Source organism: Rhizophagus irregularis, chromosome 12 (assembly GCF_026210795.1).
Source record: "Rhizophagus irregularis chromosome 12, complete sequence".
Taxonomy (NCBI): domain Eukaryota; kingdom Fungi; phylum Glomeromycota; class Glomeromycetes; order Glomerales; family Glomeraceae; genus Rhizophagus; species Rhizophagus irregularis.
The window spans coordinates 3381101-3404956 of record NC_089440.1 but is presented as its reverse complement, the minus strand read 5'-3'; the positions used below and the strand labels follow the sequence as shown (position 1 = coordinate 3404956).

The 23856-nt window shown below is 31.7% G+C and overlaps 3 protein-coding genes across 3 annotated transcripts; all 3 read right to left on the bottom strand.

The window, feature by feature from the left end:
• Positions 1–578: 578 nt before the first annotated feature.
• On the bottom strand, positions 579–2141 carry OCT59_004267 (uncharacterized protein). The gene is made up of 8 exons (XM_025315873.2): positions 2047–2141; positions 1886–1968; positions 1662–1785; positions 1490–1591; positions 1273–1416; positions 1077–1189; positions 873–1002; positions 579–793 (listed from the first exon to the last, which is right to left on the bottom strand). The coding sequence occupies exons 1-8, from the start codon at positions 2065–2067 to the stop codon at positions 764–766; spliced, it is 747 nt and encodes a 248-aa protein (XP_025181934.1). The 5' UTR covers positions 2068–2141; the 3' UTR covers positions 579–763.
• A 15509-nt stretch (positions 2142–17650) lies between these two features.
• OCT59_004266 (uncharacterized protein) lies at positions 17651–18274 on the bottom strand (the record flags this gene model as incomplete). The annotated part of the gene is made up of 1 exon (XM_066148171.1): positions 17651–18274. The coding sequence occupies one exon, from the start codon at positions 18272–18274 to the stop codon at positions 17651–17653; it is 624 nt and encodes a 207-aa protein (XP_065996795.1).
• Positions 18275–19420: 1146 nt separating this feature from the next.
• OCT59_004265 (uncharacterized protein) lies at positions 19421–20954 on the bottom strand (the record flags this gene model as incomplete). The annotated part of the gene is made up of 3 exons (XM_066148170.1): positions 19421–20015; positions 20120–20465; positions 20915–20954. 3 exons carry the CDS (start codon positions 20952–20954, stop codon positions 19421–19423), a joined length of 981 nt encoding a protein of 326 aa, XP_065996794.1.
• Between the last annotated feature and the right edge of the window lie 2902 nt (positions 20955–23856).

The window sequence follows — 23856 nt, the reverse complement described above, 5'->3', positions numbered from 1 at the left end:
ACCAGAGTTAAAAATACTAATTACTTAAATAATAAATATATTAAAAATATAAAAATATTGATTTGATATTAACCATTGAAATTTTTATTATCTAAAAAATAGCCTTATTGATTTTAAACAAATTTCTTTTTCTTGTAAATTTACATATAAAATAACTATTTAATATATGTAGTCAATTATTTAATTTAATATTAATCTTATAAAATTTAAAAATTAAACTGGTAAAAATCACCAGTGGTGACATTTTGCCATTTTTTATATTTATTAATAAAAATATATTAAAGTTTATTAAATTTATAGGTATATTTTTAAATATTTGCAACTATTATTTTTATATATAATATATATTTTATTTCAATAAATTACTAATTATAATTATATTTTTCTATATAAGTAGATTTAAATTAAATATAATAATTAAAAAGAAAAATTGTTAAATAATCTAATATTTTTTTTTTTTATTTTTTATCCAATTTATATAAATTATAAATATATTTTATCAAGTTAAAACAAATAGAAAGAATTGAAAGTTACATTAATACCTTTTAATTCCTTAATTGATTTTTCAAATATTATTTATAAAGAACATTATTTTAAAAAAAATTTATTGTATTTATATTCAAAAAGTTGTTTTCAAATAATTTTTTTATATAAATAAATTATTTATATTTTTTATTCTCAGCCAATATAAAATTCAACATTCAGCAAGACCTTGTTTTAACAATATAATTTTAATAAATGAAAAATAAAAAATCTAACAAATTTAATCTTCCATTTCCTCATTAAGTGAATCCTAAAGAGAAAAAGAATGGATAAGATAAGATAAGTACTTATTAAAAAATAATTATGATAAAATAATAAGAGTAAAAAACCTTTGCCAATCTTTCAGCTTCTTCTGCAATATCTTTAGGTACGAATTCATGTCTTTTTGTCTCACTTGTAATCCAACTTAATTCTAATTCAAAAGCTTTGTCTTTAGCCTCATCATGAACGGTATATATACTATTTGTAATAAAAAAAGATTTATAAAAATGATCATAATCAAATCATATTATAAATTAAAATGAAAAACTTACATTTTTGCAGCCGCGTTTACAGCTTCTCGAAGTGATAGCTCAGAAAGTTTAAGTTTCTCAATTTCTGTCTTTGCCACTTGCTTACCTTTACCAATTGCACAACCATGATACCCCTAAAAAAATAGAATATCTAAATTAATGCCAAGAAAATCAAATTTTGAATAATTTTCATACATAAAGTTTTTGTTAATCTCACCCAATATACACCAGATGGTTCAATCATATAAAGTTGTGGTCCTTCTTTATCAACAGTACCTATAATAACACTGCTACCAAATGGCCGAACACTAGAGTATAATGTATACATTTGTACATATTGACCCACTCGATCAGCAATTGTCTATATTCAAAAAGTAAAAGTTATTAAAAAAAATATGAATATTAAAAAGAAAGAAACATTTGATTGAAAATACCTTGCCAGGAATTTGAGTTTTAAATATATCACGATGACTCTCTGCTTCATCCCTAGCTCGATTGATAATATGACGACCATCTGCTAACAAACCGGCTGTTGCCTAATGTCATTAACACACTTTAATTATAGATATATATATAAAAAGCTAAATATGAATCACAATTACTTACAACGCCAATATGAGTATCAACAGTTTGAATTCGACGATTTGATCCTGGTACCAACAATTTTGATTGTACAAGTTTTTCAACTGCCAATACTACGCCACCTTCAACGCGCAAACCAATCGCAGTTCTATTTTACCAAAAAAAATTTAAAAATGTTACTATGGTTGGACAATAGAAGATATATAACTTGTTAACAACACATGGAAATAAGACAAAAAATAAAGCACCCGCTGTTATCAACAGCTTTTGCAGCATATTCAACTTGAAAAACGCGACCGTCAGGTGAATAAGTGGACACGGAAAGATCGTACTGTATAAGAGAAATGTGAGTAATGCTCGAAAGCCATATAAACAGGAAAGAAAAAAGTCTTCAATTGAGAAACTTTACACCGGTTCCAATTGAACTCATTCTGAATGCGTGTTGGAAGTGGTTTTAAGAATCAAAAATCGCCAAAATGCTTTTAGAAAATTTTAATTCAGATTAGATTACGTTAACTTAAGGTCTACGTTTCCTTGTTGCACGTTGTAGATCATCTGCAAAATGAGATGATTACATAATTGATAATAAATGACTGCGGAACGAAATTCAGGCACCTCCATTTTCTGGGCGTGGTGTGAAATCTGTGCCAGGTTAGCGTCGATCCCGATGACAAATAACGGTGACAAATAAATTATTGGCACAAAAAATTCTCTGTCCCTCAAATACTTAGTGTTTTTGAACTCGTGGCTGCACGTGATCAGGTGACGCGTAAACATCACCATTCCTATTATAGAGTAGGGTGTTCAGGATGGGTTGTCGTGATGGTCTAAAAATCGCGTGTGATTTTCACGATTTTATCGCGAAAATCGCGATTATAATTTTGGCCGAAATTAACATAATTTCGACCAGAATTAACATTAAAAAACTTACAATTTTTATTTTTATTATTTTATTTACAATTTTTCGTCTTTACAAAAATTTCATCTATAAACTATTCCCTAACTAGCAAATTAATATCAATATTACCATTCAGATTAAAATAAAGAAAATTAAGCATTTTAATGCTTTCTTCTTTAAGTGCCACTCTTCTATCCGATAATATACTTTTGTAACTAGAAAAACTACGTTCAATATCTACACCAGATACTGGTAACCATATATATCTCAAAGCTAATGAACTAAGTTCTGGTAATAAATGTGATTTACCTCGCCAATATACATCTAAATTTTCAAATTCTTCAACAGATTCATTTAATCCACAGTAAATACCCCATTCTTGTATTAAAATATCCATAGGAAATTGAAATTCTTCAATAATTCTATAGTCTCCCATATTATGATGTGCCGTATTGGACTGAATAAATCTTGGATCAAAGCATTGTATCGCTCTAAATAATGGTAAAGCTGGATGATTAGATATATGTTTTTCACGCTTTTCACCGCCAAGCTAAAAACAAAACCTTAGAAAATAATGAGATAAATGGTTCTCTATCATAATTTCTTTCATTAAAAATTTGTTCTATTTCATTTGAAACTGGAGGATTCCTTCTTCCTGATGAAAGAAAAGCTTGAAGGTTTATTATTCGTGAATAAACAAAGGGAGCTATAGCTTTGTTTCGTATTTTAAAAGAATTCCAAATCATTAAACAATCTGAATAAAATTCAATAAATGATAAGTATAATAAAATTAATGAAGTTATAGCTAATAATTTATTTTCTTACCTGCCACAATTGTATGTAATAAAAAATATAAAAATTTCAACATATGAAACATGATCATGATGTTCACAAAAAGTCTGAAGATACCGGATAGCTTTTGAATCATGATTGATAGAATATTCTGTATTAATAAATGTAATTACATGAGGATATATAGGTTTGATCCAATATAAAAATGAAAACCAGGAGTTCCACCGCGTTTTCACAGGTAATAGAGCTAAAGTAGGAGATTCAACATTATTTCGCAGTAAATGCTCCTTCCAACGAATTTTTCTTTGTGAATTATAAACAAAAATTGCTTTGAAATTAGAAACCAATCTGTCAACTAATTCAAATTTTTGAAAATCAATCCAAGTTTCACCAATTAGATTAAGGATGTGTGCCAGGCAACAATTGTGTTTCATTTTTGGTAAAAAAGAAGATAAATGAAAATATGCCAATTTCATATATGAAGCATTGTCAGATATAAAAAAAATAACGTTTTGATAGGGAATATTATATAGATGAATTGTATCTATAACAAATTGAGAAATCATTGAGGCATTAACATTAGGTATAAAATTTGTTCTAGCTAATTTAGTTTGATTATCAAAACTAAATAAAATATTAACAGCGTGACGACCACAACGGTCAGTAGTCTCATCAATTGTTAAGCAAATACTTTTGTTAACTATAACTGTCTTCAATTTTTGAAATTCTATTTCATACGATAATGGAAGATATTTTTCACGAAGCCGATTTGCTCCAGTAATTAAGCCTCCTATAAAAATAAAAATGCAAATGGAAATAATTATATAAGTAAATTATTGTAATAAAGTAAAGTTAGTTTAATTTAAAATATAAAATTCATACCGTTTTTACAATATTTTAGTAAAAATGGTTTTAATTTTTCAATCTTCTCTAAAGGAATATCTGCAGATGTGAAAGCAGCCACTACATCAGTATTAACTCTTTCTCTTTCACTTATTGTATTTTCAAACATTGTATAGTTCTTTGAATTGCGAATTAATATCGGTAGTTTTATTCTTAAGGCGTTACTGTATGAAGATGTTTATCTACAGTATCTTTTCTTTTATGCTTCAACTCCTATATTGCAAAATCGACACCACAGCACATTGCCTTGTACAATATAATTCTCTCGATACTCTGCACTTTGTGACAAACGTACATGTGGAGCAACCATTTTTATAGAAAAAAAATTAGAACAAAAATGGTTAGGATTAGAAATTTTTTTGGCTAAAAAAAAAGATTTTATTGATCGTCCAATTGAAATCAATAAAGATTATCCAATCAAATTAAAAAGTCGTGAAAATCGCAAATTTTTGTTAAAAATCGTGACTGTGATAAAATCGCAAAAAAATTGCCAAAATCGTGATAAAATCGTGATCAACCCATCCTGGACACCCTATTATAGAGGTCGTCTAAAGCGGAGTGTCCTTAAAATAGACCGGGGTTCAGGTTCTTATCCTAGACCACAACTGTATTAATCACATGACGATTACTCTGAAAAAACTTATTGATATAGGGGTTTAGGATAAAGAACCTGGACCCCGGTTCAGAATAAATTTGTTTTCTAAAGCGGATGCAAATCACGTGACTTCAAAAAAAATGTTTTCATAAAATAAAACTTTTTACCATATATTCAACCATTCTAAACACACATTTTAAATGCATTTTTGCCTGCTCTGCAAGTTTACTTAGAGCGCAGAGTAGGGTTTTGAATGCTGTTTTTGATTTATTTGACTTTTTCAATTTTGTTATCCATTTTTGGATATGATTGGCAAAGTTTCGTTCATTCATATGTAAGGTCAAAAACAATATTCAAAATCCACTTTTTTCTTTAAGTAAACTTGCAAAGCAGATAAAAATACGCTTATATTATGATTTTAAAGTTTCTATTAATCTTTCTTTATAAAAAATTAATCTAATTAAAATTATACCGAATCATGTGATTTGCCCCTGCTTTAGATGACCTCCTATTATAGAAGTGATCAATACTAACCTGGCACAGATTTCAGACCAGCAAAAAACCAAGTCGCTAAGATAAATATAAACAGCATGTTCTGCACAGTTATAGGTTAATGACACTTAAATGTTACACCCTATAATGAGCATAATAAAATCGTGCTCAGAAAATGGACATTACGTTCTTTGATGTAAAAGTATTAGACTTGATCCTTCTGGGATGTCATCTTGATTCGCTATATACTATACATGCCACCCAAATTATTTTGGACTGCCGTAATTATAAGTAAAATCCCAAATTCAATTATGGCATCCCAAATTATTTTAGCACTTTACATAGTAAATTATATATAGACCGAATGAATTATGGCATCCCAAATTATAATTATGGCATCCCAAAATAATTTGGGCAGCATGTATACTCTATACATTGTCAATCACATATATTTTACAATACTTCATAAATAGAATCGATAACATGCATGCAGGAGGTCATGTTAACACCTTAAGTCTGATACTTTTGCTTTTGCTTATCAAATATGTATGATTATGTATAATAAAAATGTTCTTTTCTTAATTTACAAAGACATTAACATATTGTTATTTTTCTTATTTCCATATTTTTTTAAGGGTTATAGACACAAAAAGATTGATTAATCGAAAAAAATAATATAGTACTTATTTTTTTATCATTAATAATTAATGACAAAATAATTTATATTATTTTTTTTATATTTTAATATTTAGTTTTATATGGTTGTAGTTTAATATTTATTGCCTAATTAATGTACTTTTCTTAAATGTATCTATTTATTAGCTATCTTTTGTAAATAAAATAAAATTATTTAAATTTTATCAATATTGTAGAAATAAAAAGTATTAAAACTTAAAAGAACAGCTCTATTTTTTTTAAATAAGAATATGATAAAAATAAAATATTTGTTTTTTGCCCTATAAAAAAAAATTTTACTTAAAATATATTTAAAATATATTTAATTTTCTTTAAAATATACAGTTGGCTCTCGATATAATGAAGTTAGTGGTTTGGCCAATCAGGCCTTCGTTATAAGAAAATTCGTTAATAAAATATAGCGAATTTCGATATAATGGGAAAATCTGGTATAACATATGAAACTTTGGTATATTGTGGTATATTATGATTTCTTATGTTATGTACAACGTATGTTACACAAAATATCTTCGTTGTATTAAAAAAAGTTCATTATAAAAAGAAATTCGGTATAAAAAGAGTCATTTTATTATGTACAGTTTATAGACTTACTTCGTTAAACGGTATACAGCATTTAATTAGTAATATTCATTATAGCAAATTTTTTTTTATATGTTAAAATTGGTACAATACTAAAGATTCGTTATACCAAATAATTCATTATATCAAAATTCGCTATAACGAGAGCTGACTGTACTTAATTTTCTTATTTTATACTTAAAATATACTGAAAATTAAATTTTCGCAAAATTTGAATTAAATTGTATTTAATATATACTTAAAATATATTTAATTTACATTTAAATTTTGCCCATTTCAGTATATTTTAAGGATATTTAAAATATGAATATTTTAAGTATATTATTATATACTTAAATTATACTTAAATGATATTTAATTTTTGCCTATTTCAGTATATTTTAAGTATAAAATAAAATTTTAAATATATTTTAAGTATAAAATAAAATTTTAAGTTTATTTTAAGTATATTTTAGCAAAAATATTTTTTATAGGGTTGTTTATTACATATTATGTTTCAAGTCAAGAAAGGAACATTTTTGTCATATATAATCATGCATATTTTGACTGGATCAAGAAAGTAATGAGAAGGGTCAAGAACGTAAATTTACCACTGAGCGTTATAACGCTTTATTAATTTAAATAGATTCCAGATTAGTCAAATACAGTTAAATCGTACGATCTAAAAATTATCATCTTTTTTAATAAATACCGTCAAGAATTGGAGAATTACTTCGCAAATCTAATGAGTAATGATAAAACCTCATTAATCATTTTTTCATATGCTAATAAATTATTAATTTGGTCGAAGTATCTATATTATTTGCTATATTATCTCATACAATGCAACAAAAAGTTTACTATGCAAGAATCTATATCACAATGTATTTAGTAAAATATATAAAGTATATATATTTAGACTTCTTTTAAACTTTTTCAAATTTTCTTGTTTGAATTGTCATAGAATTCAAATCTTTGAAGTTGATGCAAACTTGATTTTCTTTGCAATCGAATATAATATGCTATATATATAAAATTGACTTTTTAGATAAATTTCTCAGCTTATGTTTAACAATCAATTCATTAACTGCTTTTTGCATATCCCTTCTGAAACTGTTAAAACTTTTATTTTGCTGTGAATGAGAAGTAATATCTTCAAGTGGTCTTTTTTGGTTATTAACTTCTGTTATAATAGCAGTAATAAGTTGAAACCTAATTTGTGAATAAATATGATATAGTGGCTTAATATCAAATCAAATAACTGAGACCCAGATGATTTAGTTGATGATTTTAAGTTAATTTTCTATTAAATATAAAACTTACTCATCAAATAAGCTTTCAATCCAATAATTTATTAGAATTACAGCTAAATCACCTGACAAAATTTTTAAATCACTTGATTTTACTTGACATTTTCAGAAAAATCTTTAGTTTTACTTTTTAAAAGAGATTATTAAAATTAATTATATGTTATTAAAATTTATTTAATATAAATATAAATTAAATACCTGTAAAAATATATTAATAACAGCTGTTGAAGATTGGGTACTACTAATACTCCACTCTATATAACCGATTTTCCAATTAATTGTATAGTATACTTTTGAAACTGAAATATATTTAGTTTTACAGATAAGACTTCTTTCAAAAAACTTTGTTTCAACTATATAATTATTGGATATTGGATATTGAGATGCATTATTTTTAGATACTAAAAGAGGACCATTCAGAAGCTTGAAGCGGAGAAAAAGGCCCATTGGTCTGAGATAGAGCTACTTGAGAAACGGAAAAGCGAAAAGGTTGAACAGAAGGTCCTTTGTACGATCGAAGAGTACTTGGCAAAATGCCCTTTATCACGTCTTTATTAATTTTAATTTTGCACCTCAGTCGCCAGAGACCGTGATAAATTTCACGTTAAAGTTTCAAAAATGTTCAAGAAATAATGGAGGAAATACATCGGTAACTTAGTCCAGAGTATCGCATAAAACATACCGGAAGGTCACATAAAATGAAGCCTTGAAGGAATCACGAAGCTGAAAATGAAGAATAATTATTACTTGAAAGTAAATCCAGAAGACCAAGCATTGGTAAATTGCAAAGGGCAATAAGGAGTTCGTTATATATTTATTTGCATCAGAGTGAGGAGAATACTTTTGTAGCGAGTTTGATCAGGAATCGTTCAATAAGTTCTGTGGTTACATCCTTATGGTTCAGAAGCTTAGGAATATCATCTGTGGTATCCAAACAATTAGGTGAGCAAATGAATAAATGTTCTAATATTTTCATGAAAATTTCACAAATTGGACACAAGGAGTCATTGGCATATAAACCCGGAAATCTCTGACAAAGTCTATACATTACAGGAAGTTCATCGAACTAGAGCTTAAGGTGAAATTGAGCAAAATTAGAGGATTTGGAAACTGCTAAACGTGGATATAAAGTTTGTTTGAAAGTGTTAAAAGAAAGTAACCAGTCCACGGTGTGGAAGGAAGTTTGCATGAGGAGAAATTTGGAGATTGGAGAGTTCTATCAATGAGAAAAATCGTCAAATATCTGATAAGGTTCTCCAGTATTTAACCGGGTCTTGAGTTAAAAGTTCATCATACCCAGTGAAGAGACCCATGGTATTCAAAGAAGGGGAAAAATAGTATCCATCAATGGTACAGGCTATAAAGAATCAAGCCAATTACGTTCTTTGATAAGTTCCTATGCACAAATGGAATAAGAAGAAGCAGAGTCTTTAGGAAAACAGTTAAATTGGCAAGAGATACGTCTGGATTTCAACAACTCTGAAATGCAGTACCATAAGGAATTATTCTTCAATCAGGTTTGTCTTATGAGGAGGCATCGCACTAACGCGAATATAGGCATTCAAACTTGAAAGAAAAGATAAATGTAATAAGAAATAAGCTAATGGAATTCAATACATATGTTACGAAGGCCAGTTCTGTAATGTCATTGTATAGAGAAATCATGGGACAAGAAAAGATTCTGAAGTCAAGTATAAAATTCTCGAGGGTTTGTACCTAAACACAGACCAAATATGAAGTTGATAAATCAACTGTATGTACGGTTCCAGAAATATAAAATGTCATGCCAATTCACAAGGCAAAAGCAGGAATCACTACGAAAGTAAGATTGGAGGAAAGGGTAAGAGAACTGTCACATTGCGTATAAGAAGTACTATCTATTACTAGAAATTTTTCTGAAATATACAATTCCGAAAATCTAAGTAAGAATCTAAAATAAGAATAAAAAATAAAAGGAGAAAGTTTTAAATTAATAAATTGTTGTAAAATGTCTACATGTGCAGTTATTTGGAATAATTGTAAACAATGACAAGATGGCAAAACAGATAGATAAGATCAATGGAGTAATTTTCCTCCAACAGATTTCAAAACCAATGAGCCTTCATCATTAGAAAGACAATGGAGGAAACAGTCAGAACAAGGAGTGATTTGTGTAGTAGGAACCCAATAGGAAAAATAAACTACTCGAATTCCGGTACTATCATCAGTAGTGTAAAAAATGCACCTGAAAATAAGAGAGTTCAAGGAATCAACACCAATTATCCAGTAATACTTATTTCAGAGTCGGATATGAAAGGAAGTGTTGATTATATCTATAAATTTTCCAACCAAGAAAGACAAAGATGGAGTAATACTAATAACACCCAATTGCAGAGGTAAATAAAAAGTTAAATTTGGAATGGAAGTGATAAGCTGAAACTAAGAAGGGATTTTTCCAGTACAGTCAACTCTCTTTATAGTCACACATTTGGGACAGTCCATATTTGGTGATTATAAAGAGATGTGACTATATAAAAAATTTCTTATATTTGTATATCATAATTCCGGCCAAAAATTAACATAATTTTAACTAGAATTATACTTAAAACTTTATTGTATCGTAACTTCACCAATATTAATCGTAGAGAGATGATCTTACCGCCATTCGATTCGTCTTGATGAGACGGTTCTAATGGTATAAAATACGTCGAAATCCAATCACTAGATTAATTTCCGAAATTAAAAAAATATTAATGGTTTTTGTGTAATAACTCTGCCAATATTGATCCTAGAAAGACGATCTTACTACCATTCGATTCGTCTTGATGAGACGAATCTAATGGTATAAGATACATCGTAATCCAATCACTAGATCAATTTCCGAAATTAAAAAATATTAAATGGTTTTTAAGTAATAACTCCGTCAATATTGATCACAGAGTGATGAGCTTACCACCATTCGATTCGTCTCGATGAGGCGATTCCAACGAGCTATAAATCGTCTTTTTACAATCACTAGGTACCGAGATATCTAGCAAAATGTTAAATGACGCAGTAAACGTAAATCAAGAAATATTATAATGCCGATGTTTAACATTTTGTTGAATAACCCGTCAGCCAGTGATCGGAAAAGGATAAAACTACCACCATTCGATTCGTTTCAGTGAGACAAATCTAACAAGCTATAATACATCTTTGTACGATTATTAGATGCCAAGTTATTTAATATATTCTTTATATAACTGTGATTATAAACGGTTTTTTTTAATATAAGATTTTTGAGGATAGGTGTGATAGTGACTATAGATAGATTGTGACTATATAGGATAGATTTTAATAATAAAGTGTTTTGAACATTCAACTGGTGTGACTATATAGTAGAATGTGACTATAACGGGAGTGACTATAGAGGGAGTTGACTGTATTAGCAACAAGGCTCATTTTTCTAAGGTCAGTCCATGTAAAATGGAAATTATAAAATGGATATATAACTTGGGATAAGCACCAAAGAGCAGAATTAAGCCAGAAATGCATTTTAAGATTGGCCAGGCCAGAAGATAACGAAACCAAAGGGAATGTTTCATTGGACATCAAATCTAAGAATGCATGATTAGAAAAATCAAATTGTAGTCCAGTCTCTCAAAGTAATTTAAAGGCTTGAAAAAGCCAATTATAACTGATGGAATGGCGTTTAGAAGTCCATAAAGAGAAATCAATAAGAAAATCAAGAGAAAAAGGCACTTTAAGGTGGGTTGCAGAGTTCGCAACATAATAAGAACCCAATTTGCGTATTTGGAGCCAGTTGATAAGAGCAAAATCCAGGATAAAAAATGACATATAAGACGTTCACAAAGAGAGTCGTAAGGATTGATATCTTTATTGAAAAATCTACTAGTTAGGACTACCGATAGAAAGGTACGAGCTTTGCATTAAAGACTGTAATAGCTACTGGCAATTCACATAATCTGCGTTTTTGACAAGTATAGTACTTAAGAACGAAATTGAACTTTTGGTAAGACAACCGAGAAGTGGAAATAAGCCAATTGATTAGGTGATAATTTCTTGAACCGCACTGATGTGACAAAGGATGAATAGATGTCTTTAAGTTGTGAAAGGACAAAATTAGGGGATCCTTGTAAATTGAACCAGACACCCAAAAATTAAAAAGATGAGGACAGCTTTAAAGCTTGCAATGAAAACCTCATTGGAGAGAGATGATCCAAGATTTCAGAATTTAGATTAAATGTAACTTGATTATTGCTAGCTGAGGAGGAGACCAACTCATATTTCGAAAAATTTGCTGTAATATTATTCAAAAAATAAAAATCTCAGGCAACGGAAAGCAATTGTTCCAGGTCTGTTAAAAAAGAGGCAATTGAGGTTATACATGCTGCCCAAATTATTTTGGGATGTCATAATTATAATTTGGGATGCCATAATTCATTCGGTTTATATATAATTTACTATGTAAAGTGCTAAAATAATTTGGGATGCCATAATTGAATTTGGGATTTTACTTATAATTACGGCAGTCCAAAATAATTTGGGTGGCATGTATAATTGAGGTGGAATCATCTATATAGGTAAGTTGACTAACAGGTACAGCTACATCTTCATTTTTGTTGATGTCAAGAATATTTGCAGAAATACTGGAACTCCATATATAAGGAGAGATCACTGACGATGATAACTCAGTTAAAAGAGGATCAAAGTAAATGGTTTAAAGGAGCGGGAAAATGATCTCGCCTTGATCAATACCAATCAAGAGGTCGTATGATTCAGTCTTTCCAAAGAGAGTTAAGATTCTATTTCTTCTAGAGATAAGCAGACTTATAATAAAGCTAGAAAGGGTAGAAGGAAATTTTAATTGATCAAAGCAGAGTCGAAGCATGCAAAGATCTATAGAATTGAACGCTTTGAAAATATCTTGACTTAAAATCCACAATTCCTGAAGTTGTCGGGAAACTTGATGACTTTTCATAATGCCATCAAGTATATTAATAGGAGTGTTAACAGATGGTTCAGGAAGTCCAGCAAATTATCGCTAGTAAGCACTTGGTGTTTAGCCATAACTCAAGAAAAATGATCAGTAATGATTTTCACCAGTAATTTCTGAGCAGTTTCCAGTAAGGTATGGTGGCTGTTACCTATAAACCACACTAATATTAAGTGACTTCAAATTTTTATAAATTGTAAATTAAATAGTAAAAAGAAAAAACTAAACTGATAAAATGATATAGCAACATGTACTGAACATTTCTATCGGATTATTTTATAGAATTTAATAAGAATTTTAATTAATATTATGGGTTAAAGTTGGATAATTTTAATAAGTAGCAATAATAAAAATATAAAATTTCGGACTAGTTTTCATGTAATTTTTATGGATTTTACAAAAATTCCATGGAAATCCACAAGAATTCCATGTAATATGGCAAAAAAAAAATTTTGCCGCTCACGCGGCAATTAATATTTTGACAAAGTACTTTAAAATATAAATTACACAATATAAATAAAAAAATTTCAAAATTTTGGACTATTGTTGTTTATAGGTAACAGCCACCATAATAGGGCAGGTATTTTTCAATAGACATTCGAATTCATGAAGTTTGGGAATAAGTATAATAGAAGCCAATCACCAGTCTTCAGGGATATCAGAAAACGCTAAATACGAGTTCATTAGTTTGCACAAATAAAGGATTTTCTTAGAAAATAATAATCTAAACCATTCATAAGGTATAAAGGACAGACCAAAGGCCTTGTGATGCAGAGATACATTAATAATAGCCCAAAGCTCATTTTTAGTAATAGACGTCATAACCGTAAGGTATATGTCAGGGTCGATTAAGTTCAAAGAGGTATAACGATTTTTTCATCATTCAGGAAGGTCGAAGAAAGTTTTAAACAGAGATCTATTAGGACTAACCACATTTTGAAAATGCTTGATGGCAACCTTGTGAATATCATCTGACACAATTAAAAGTTGAGGATTGCCAGAAATGTCAGTGATAAGTACACAGTCCAAAATGATACTTCATTTTTCACAGTTCAAAGAACTTCAGATAAATTTTCTTTTGTCTTCATAAAAATTAGAATTCTGATCGGCAATGGCAGTTTTTGTAGTGGTATGCTTGTAATTATTGAATTCTAGGATGACTTTTCCAGAAATGAACCTTTTAACGGTTCTTAAAGATATGCAGAAATTCTTCAAAAGGTTAAAAATTCCAACTTCAAGGAAATATATATAGAATATAGTATTGCTGGTAAGAGAAAACCATCAACGAGTTCAGTTTGATCAGGAAAGAAATCAAAAAATTCTCTACAAAAGGAAGGAGAAAAACGATTTCAAGAAATATACAAATTGGAAATTGAAAAAATTTTGAAAAGTGAACTAATATAATGGTTCAATTTATGACTAAGATGAATAAAAGGTTTGAATTCAAATGGAATATCTTGAGGTTTGTTTAAAGAAATCACTCATTTTGGAAAAGCGCGTCATGCGGTATTGAGTAGAGTAGATTTCAATCAGTACCAGTTTCTATTGAGGTGTCCATCACCATTGGAATTTTCCAATTTCTTAAGGCCAAGATTCACTTTAGCTGTAAAAAAAATTTTTTTGATCAAAAAGCGTAGCGTGTACATTATATTCAGTATGATAGCGTAAACGCTGTTTCAAATATATAACTTGGAGCACGTAAGTCTCGGATATTGAGAAAATCAAAGAAGGCAATCAACAAAAGTGATCAGTACTAAAAGTGTTCGAAGAATCCAAAATATGGGACCATAAGTGAGCAGCAGGAAAAGCAGGGGATGTTCAAAGATAATCCAAACAAAATAAGTGTCCAGAGCTCGATGATCTGAATGTAGGTAAAGGTGAAGAAAAAGAGTCAAAAGCACACAGATCTTCAAATTGATGTGAATGTAGATAACAAAATAAAGAGTGAAATAGTCAGATCAAAAATGTATTTAAGATAACAGTCAAATTCAGCATTCAGATCTCTATCTAATAAAATATGTGCACCAGTAGACTGCGCTGTGGTGACCTAAAAGATAAGGGTGAAATGACACTTAGAAATTAATCTACTATTAAGTCTATTGGAGGGAGGTACATAAGCACCAATAATGAAAATATCTTGTTGACCAGGTAATTGAAGAAGAAGGAAAATTAAACAGTCTTTATAATACCGTTTTCTAATTACATATATGGCTAAACTAGAATGAAGGATTATTCTAACACCTGCATGATAGTTGATGGAGGGTGAAAATGAAAACCATTTGTGATAATTAAATTGAGAAAGATAAGGTTCACACACATATTTATAAGCTGGTGATCTTAAATTAGTTTCAGTAAGAATTAAACCATGAAGTTAGGACCCCGGATATCTAATATAAAGGTCATAATGGACTTTTGGCCAAAAACACCCCTTTTTGCTGAAACTCAAAAAATCGTTTTTTGTAAATATCTCAGCATCCAGTAATTCAATTTTAATGAACTTTTTTTTTTTGTAGCCCTCATTTAGCTCTACAATTTAAAAAAAAGTTCATCAAAATTGGACCACTGGATGCTGAGATATTTACAAAAAACGATTTTTTGAGCCCCTGAAAAATGGGCCAATCTGCCGAAAGTGTGACTTATGACCTGTTTTGGAGATACCCGGGGTCCTATAAAGTTGATGGAAAAAAAGTAAAGAAAATAAATTCAATTGTTTAGAAGAATGAACTATAGACTGAACACTAAGAATACCAATTCGTAAAATATTAGAGGAATTAAGTTCATGACTAAACTGATCGGAGGAAATGTCAAAATATTGAATAGGAGAGGAAGAAGGTAAAGGATTTATATTCATATTAGGCATACTATCAGGGGGTAAAATCCCTGTGAACCACCTGTCATAGGATTGTTGTAAATCATTTAGAAGAAGAGGGCGAATTCGGAAAAGAAAATGAATCTAATTTTTCAATAATGGAGCCTAGTTGATGAGAGAGATTTTTTTGGGTACTGGAAACCAGTGAGATTTCTTGGCATAAATTTGTTGAATCAATAGGGACGCCAATGTTAACATGATTAGGTAAAGAAGTGTGTCTATTAGAAAGGATAGAATTAGGGTTAAAGGTGAAAAAGGAAGTATCTGGAGAGGTATTCAATATTCATAATAGAAGGATTGGAATCAGCATATACAGGTGAAAAGGAAGTATCATTATTATTGTTGTTATGATGACAATTATTTCAACCAGCATCATTGGAATAGAAGTTGGGCGCATAAGAGGTAGTGTTATCAGGAGGGTCATCGTAGTTCATCATCGACTTAAGTTCCCTAATACGATAATCATGATTTATGATGGAATATTCCATCCAACTGACTTTTTCATCAAGGGCACAAAGCTGCTGTGCTATATTCTTGAGTTGTTTCTTCAAGTCTTCGATAATATCAGGAGGTAAAGAATGCTTAGGTTGAGGGGAAGGTAAAGAGGAGGGGTCTGAACTGGTATTGTTCTGAGCGATAATTTAGGCATTATTCTGAGAATTCACATTATTATTGCGAGTAGAGCGGACAGGTGTATGGGTAGAAGAAGGGCCAGAATTGGATTTATTGGAGTTAGTTGAATGTTTATTGGAATTATAGTCATGTGAACGTGAGTTAGACCAAGATCGCGAACGCGATTTGGAGGAAAATTGTGATTGTGATTACTAAGAGTCAGAGCAGCCTCATTTAGGCGAGTGGGTCGAGGATTACATGTAGAAGGACCACATCCATGTCGCTCACAGACATGATAGAGGTTTTTAGCTTCATTAGAAGAGTGCCAAGATAAGCCTTTATTGCGGAAGGCTAAGGATGGGTCCGCAAATGATTTTCAAATTCCGCAATATTGCGGATTTTGGAGTTGAATTGCGGTTAGTAGCCCGCAATTCTGCAATTCTAATTGCTGCCCATAACTGTAGTTTCGTATATTTATAAAAATGCTGGAACTATGGGTTCTGACGTTTTCTTTTATTTTTTTTACATAAAAACGCCGGTACTATGGTCCCGGCATTTTCTTTTATTTTTTTTACATAAAAACGCCGGTACTATAGTTCCGGCGTTTTCTTTTGATTTTTTTTGCATAAAAACGCCGGTACTATGGTCCCAGCGTTTTCTTTAGAATTTTTTTGCATAAAAACGCCGGTACTATGGTACCGGCGTTTTCTTTTATTTTTTTTTTACATAAACGCCGGAACTATGGTTCCGGCGTTTTCTTTTAACTTTTTTTTACATAAAAATGCCGGAACTATGGTCCCGGCGTTTTCTTTTAACTTTTTTTTACATAAAAACGCCGGAATTATGGTTCCAGCGTTTTCTTTTAACTTTTTTTTACATAAAAATGCCGGAATTATGGTTCTGGCATTTTCTTTTAACTTTTTTTTACATAAAAACGCCGGAACTATGGTTCTGGCATTTTCTTTTAACTTTTTTTACATAAAAAACGCCGGTACTATGGTTCCGGCGTTTTCTTTTAATTTTTTTTTACATAAAAACGCCGGAATTATGGGTTCTGGCGTTTTCTTTTATTTTTTTTTACATAAAAACGCCGGTACTATGGTTCCGGCGTTTTCTTTTGATTTTTTTTTACATAAAAATGCCAGAACTATGGGTTCCGGCGTTTTCTTTTATTTTTTTACATAAAAACGCCGGAACTATAGGTTCCGGCGTTTTCTTTTTTTTTTACATAAAAACGCCGGTACTTATGGTTCCGGCGTTTTCTTTGATTTTTTTTTACATAAAAACGCCGGTACTATGGTTCTGGCGTCCATTCATTTAAGTAAATAGGAAGATGAGTTGAAAAGAGAAGTAATAATCCAAAACCAAGAGGGAGTTTTTCCAGTATTAACCACAAGACCCATATATTTAAGGTCACTCCATGTAAATTGGAAATTATAAAATGGGTCCACAATTTGCGAAAAGCACCAAAGGGTAGATTTAAGCCAAGAACGTGTTTCCAAAACAGCCAAATCAGAAGATAAAGAGACTAAAGGGCACACTTCATTAGGCATCAAGTCGAGGAAAGTATTATTAGGAAAATCAAATTGGAGTCCAGATTCGCAGAGTAATTTTATGGCTTGAAAGAGCCAATTATGACTAATGAAATGGTATTTGGAAGTCCATGGAGAAAAATCTATAAGAAAGTCAAGAGAACAAGGCCACTTCAAAATAAGCTGCAGAGTTCGTAACATAATGAGAACCAAATTTGCCTGCTTGTAACCAGTGAATAATAAAGAAATCCAAGATAGGAAACGATTTAAAAGTCGTTCACATAAGGAATCATATGGATTAGCATCTTTACTAAAAAATCTACTAGTTAAAGCTATTGAAGGAAAAGTACGAGCTACAGAAAGAGCTTTGCGTTGAAGACCATAATATCCATTGGCAATTCGCATAATCTGCGATTCTGACAAGTACAAAACTTGAGAACGGAATTGGATTTTTGGTAAAACAATCAAGGAATGAAGATAAGCCAATTGAGCAGGTGTAAGTTTCTTAAAATGAACCGATGCGACAAAAGAAGAATAAATATCTTTAAGTTGTGAGAGAACAAAATTTGGGGAACTTTGCAAATTGAACCAAACATCCAAAAAACGAAAAGATGAAGATAATCTTAGAGCTTGTAAAGAGAAGCTCATAGGAGAAAGATGATCCAAAATTTCTGAATCCAAGTGAAATGAAATTAAATTATTGCCAGCTGAGGAAGAAACTAACTCATATTTTGAAAATTTCGCTGTAATATTATTTAAAAAATAAAAATCACGGGCTATAGAAAGTAATTGCTTTAAGCCTGTCAAAGAGAAGGCAATCAAAGTGGAATCATCCATATAGGTAAGTTGAGTGATGGGTACAGCAACATTATCATTATTATTGATGTTAAGAATATTTGCAGGGATACCGGAACTCCATATATAAGGGGAAATCACTGATGATGACAATTCAGTCAAAAGGGGATCAAAGTAAATAGTCCAAAGGAGCGGAGAAATAACCTCACCTTGATCAATTCCTATCAAGAGGTCGTATGATTCAGTTTTGCCAAAGGGAGTCAAAATTCTATTTTTTCTAGAGGTAAATAGACTTATTATAAATTCAGAAAGATTAGAAGGAAATTTAAGCCAATCGAAACAAAGTCGAAACATGCTCAAATCTATAGAGTCGAATGCTTTGGAAATATCTTGACTTAAAATCCATAATTCTTGAGAATTTTGGGAAATACGATGATGTTTCATAATACCATCCAAAATATTGATAGGAGTATTGACAGAAGAGTTAGGAAGTCTAGCGAAATTTCTGCCAGTAAGTACTTGATGTTGAGTCATAACTCTAAAGAGGCGATCAGTAATGATTTTGACCATTAATTTTCGAGCAGTTTCCAATAAGATAATTGGGCGGGTATTCTTCAATAGACATTTGAATTCATAAGGTTTGGGAATGGGTACAATAGAAGCTAGACACCAATCTTCAGGGATATCGGATGTCGCCAAATATGAGTTCATTAAATTACATAAATAGAGGAGTGCCTCAGAAGATAATAATCTAAACTATTCATAAGGTATAAACGAAGGGCCAGAAGCCTTATGATGTGGAGAATTATTAATGACGGATAGAAGTTCAATTTCGGTAATAGGTGCCATGATCATTGAATATATATCTGGGTTGATCATAGAAATAGGAGTATAACGACTTTTCCATCGATCAGGGAGTTCGTCAAGAGTTTTGAACGGAGATCTACTAGGGCCAACCACATTTTGAAAGTGTCTAATGGCAGCCTTATGGATATCATCTGATGCAATCAACAATTGAGAATTGCCGGAAATATCAGTAATAAGCACTCTGTCCAAAACAATGCTTCGCTTTTCACGATTCAAAGAACTGCGGATAAATTTTCCTTTATCTTTATAGAAATTAGAATTCCGTCTGGCAATAGCTGCTTTTATGGCAACTTGCTTATAATTGTCAAATTCTGTGGTGACTTTTCCAGAAATAAACTTTTTAACGGTTCGCAAAGATGATCGAAATTTCGTTAAGAAATTCGGAAAACCTAAATGCAAGGAGGAAAAAATTGAATAAAGTGTAACAGGAACAGGAAGGACTTCAATAAAAGCAATCTGATTAGGAAATAAATCCGTAAATTCACTACAAAAAGAAGGAAAAAATCGATTCCAAGAATAATAAAGGTCAGAAATCGAAAAAATTTTAAAAAGTGAGCCAATATAATGATAATAGGTCTAAATTCAAACGGAACTGCTTGAGGCTTGTTCAGAGAAATCACTCGTTTGAGAAAAGCACTATGGGCAGCGTTAAGTAAGGCAAATTTCAAGCGATGCCAGTTATTGTTAAGATGACCATCGCCATTAGCGGGTGTAAATTTCTTAAGTCCAGAATCTACCTCTGCAGTGAAAAGGATCTTATGATTGGGAAGAGCAGCATGAATATTATACTCAGTATGGTAGTGTAACCGTTGTTTTAAATAACTTGGAGTACGCAGATCATGAATATTAAGGAAATCAAAAAAAGCAATCAATAAAAAATGATCAGAACTAAAAGTATCTGAGGGGTCTAAAACATAGGACCACAAATGAGCGGCTGAAAAAGCAGGAAAGTTCAAAGATAATTTAAACGGGATAAATGATTAGAACTCGAAGATCGGAATGTAGGTAGAAGGAGGAAGAAAAATCAAAAGCACACAAATCATCAAATTGATGGGAATATAAATATCGAAATAAAGGATTAATAGGAGATGAAATAGTCAGATAAGAAATATTCTTAAGGTAGCCATCAAATTCAGCATTCAAGTCACCCCCTAATAAAACATGAGCACCAGTAGAGCGTGCCTCAGTAATTCAAGAGATAAGGGTGGAATGGCAATCAGAGATTACTCTGTTATTAAGTCCACTAGATGGAGGCACATAAGCACCAATAATGTAAACATTCTGATGACCTGGTAGCTGAAGGAAAAGTAAAATTAACCGGTCCTTATAGAACCGTTTTCTAATTACATACATAGCTAAACTGGAATAAAGAATAATACTAACATCCGCGTGATGATTGACAAAAGGCAAGAATGAAAACCATTTGTGAAATGAATATTGTGAAAGATAAGATTCACACACATATTTGTGAGCGGGTGATCATAAATTGATTTCAGTAAGGATTATACCATGGAGTTGGTGAGACAGCAATAAGGAAAATAAATTCAATTGTTTCGTGAAATAAACTATAGAACGAACATTAAGAGTACCAATTCGTAAAATATTAGAAAAATTTAATTCACGATTGGATTGTTCAGGGAAGATATCAAAACAGTTAATAGGGGAAGGAGGAATTGAAGAGTTTATATTAGGCGCACTATTAGGAGGGTGAGGTCCCTATATACCACCTATCATGATATGGTTGTCAATCATTTAGAAGGGGGGGTGGAGTCAGGGAAGAAAAGGATTCCAATTTCTCAAGGATGGAGCCTAATTGAATGGAAAGATTTTGTTGAGTACTGAAGACTGAGGAGATTTCTTGACGTAATTTTGATGAATCATTAGAAGAGCCACCAAGGTTAACATGATTGGATAATGGAGTGTGTCTGCTAGTAAGGATTGAGTTAGGATTGAGGGTGGAGAAGAAGACATCCGGGGAGGTATCCATGATAGAAAAATTGGGATCAATGTGTGCAGGTGAGAGAGAAGAATTATTTTTATAATTTTTGTCATTATCAAGGTCTGGTTGGTGATCCCAACCAGCATCATATAAGTAAAGGTCAGGCGCTTGAGAAGAAGTGTTATCAGGAGGGCCGTCATAGTTCATCATTGATTCAAGTTCCTTAATGCGGTAGTCATGATCTGTGATGGAACATTCCATCTAAGCTAAGGTTGCTTGCCGAAACCTAGGGGTTTAGGCAAGATGGCATTTCGCCGAAAAGCGAAATTCTGCTGAAACTATATTAAAGTTATATTAAAAAACTGGCAAAATTTTGGAAAAAGGCGAAACTGCCGAAACTTATTATAAATGCCGAAACTGCTGAAACTCTACCGAAACTATAATAAATCTATAGTAAAATTTTGACGAAACTAATCGTAGGATTTTGAAGAGGTTTAGACAAGCAACCTTAAATTCTAAGCAACTTTATCATCAAGATCTTTAAGCTGTAAAGCAACGGTCTTGAGTTGTTGTCTAATTTCATTAATGACATCTGGAGGCAAAAAGGAATTGGACTGGGGGGAGGTGAGGAGGAGGGACCGGAACTAGATCCAGATTGAGCATTAACATTGGTAATTCGTTGAGAGTTTGTAGCATTACTGCGAGAGGCGCGAATATGCGGCCAAGTATTAGAGAGACCAGAATTAGACCTATTGGGATTATTGGAGCGTTCAGTAAAAGTACAGTTACAAGAGCATGAATTAGATCTTGACTGTGAACGTGAATTTGAAGGGAATTGTGTTTGTCGAGAATCAAAGCGGCCACATTTAGGGCCAGCATTGAATTGTATATAAAGTTTGTCCAAACGGTCATTGGTTTTGCGAGCGGACTGGAGGCTACATGCGGAAGGAGAACATCCATGTCATCCATAAACATGACAGAGATTTTTGGCTTCATTGGGAGAGTGCCAAGATAAACCTTTATTTCGAAAAGCGATAGTCAATTCCTTAGCGGCCTTGAGACTTTCAAAAGATGAAAAATTCAAATATGCATAAGGCTTAGGTTTGTAAGAATTGTAAGAAAGAGGGATGTTAATAGCTTTAGCATTGACATGTAAGGCGATCTTAAGAAGGTCGGCTTCTTTGATATTCTTGGGGATGCCTGCAAAAATAGCAACATGTTCCCTGCGGATATCACGTTGGGTTTTCGAATAAGAAGCTGGACAAATGCAGAGTGAGTTACTGAGACAAATGATCACCCAAATGTCATCAAATTGTGTAATAGAGCTCGTATTGGAGAATTGAACGTGGGCATTATAGTAATAGTTCCTAGTAGTAAGTTTGCATTTAACTGCATTGCCATAACGGGAAAAGGCCTGTCTGATTTGTGTTTCATTAAGGAAAAAGGAGAATGTCAGTAACGAACAAAGACTTTTCTTCATCACTGCGATGCGCATCTGCAGGCGAATAAGAGGCAAAGGCCAGATCAAGAAGATCAGCACATAGTGATTGTACGCATGCAGTATGATCTTCCTGGGCAAAGAAAAAGATAAGGATTCTTTTATTGTCTCCTGACCCTTCACAATAGGCACGCGAACCATAAGAGGAATATCGGGAGAGGGCTCTATCTACTTTGTCACATATGGCGCGCTTAGGCACTCGAAACTCTATGATAGGTTGCAATTAAAATGGGTAAAGTCGTAAGAAAATATTTTGCAAATCATTACTAAAAATAGCTAAATTATATACTTAAAAGGAAGGTGATACCAATTTTGTTATGATTTTTTTCCTTTTTTGACCATCTATCCAATAGGAGTTTGGGTAAAGTTCATATAAAAAATTCAATTTTTTAGACCAACCTTTATATATGCCTGGCGTCCAAGCGCATTAGTGGTAAATTTTTCTTTGAACGCGACAGGCGCATCGCAAAGATATGCCGCAGCATGAAATCTGGAAGGAGAAGATTTGATGGCAGCGGCTTCACCATCAGGGGAAAGTTAGCGTATAGATACGTCGAAGGCCACAGATTTACCCTTATCATTAGGTGAATGGTTCGTAAAAACAGGAAGGGAATGTGCGTATATAGAAGACTCTAAAGACGTGTTAGTAGAAGGCGGTTGAGTGATAACAGGAACTCGATTGATGGGAAGGTCAGAAGGAATGCTGGAAATAAGGTTGGGAGCAGGAGCAGAGGGCGAAGTTATATCAACATTCATAGCGTCATCAGTGACAGTACGCGAACGTTTGTTCAGCGTGTCAGCGGTATTAGTGTGAGATAAAGGTCAGTCTCCAGAAGGAGCAGAAGTATCAGGACGCGGTGGCGGCAGAATATCTGGGTTAATAACGGA

Excerpts from the sequence above, each read along its gene's own strand:
- OCT59_004267 (XM_025315873.2), bottom strand. The coding sequence starts at position 2,067 with ATGAGTTCAATTGGAACCGGT. Across the intron at positions 1,786-1,885 it reads AAAGCTGTTGATAACAGCGG|AACTGCGATTGGTTTGCGCG; the intron begins GTGCTTTATTTT and ends TTGGTAAAATAG. Across the intron at positions 1,417-1,489 it reads AAACTCAAATTCCTGGCAAG|ACAATTGCTGATCGAGTGGG; the intron begins GTATTTTCAATC and ends TTTTGAATATAG.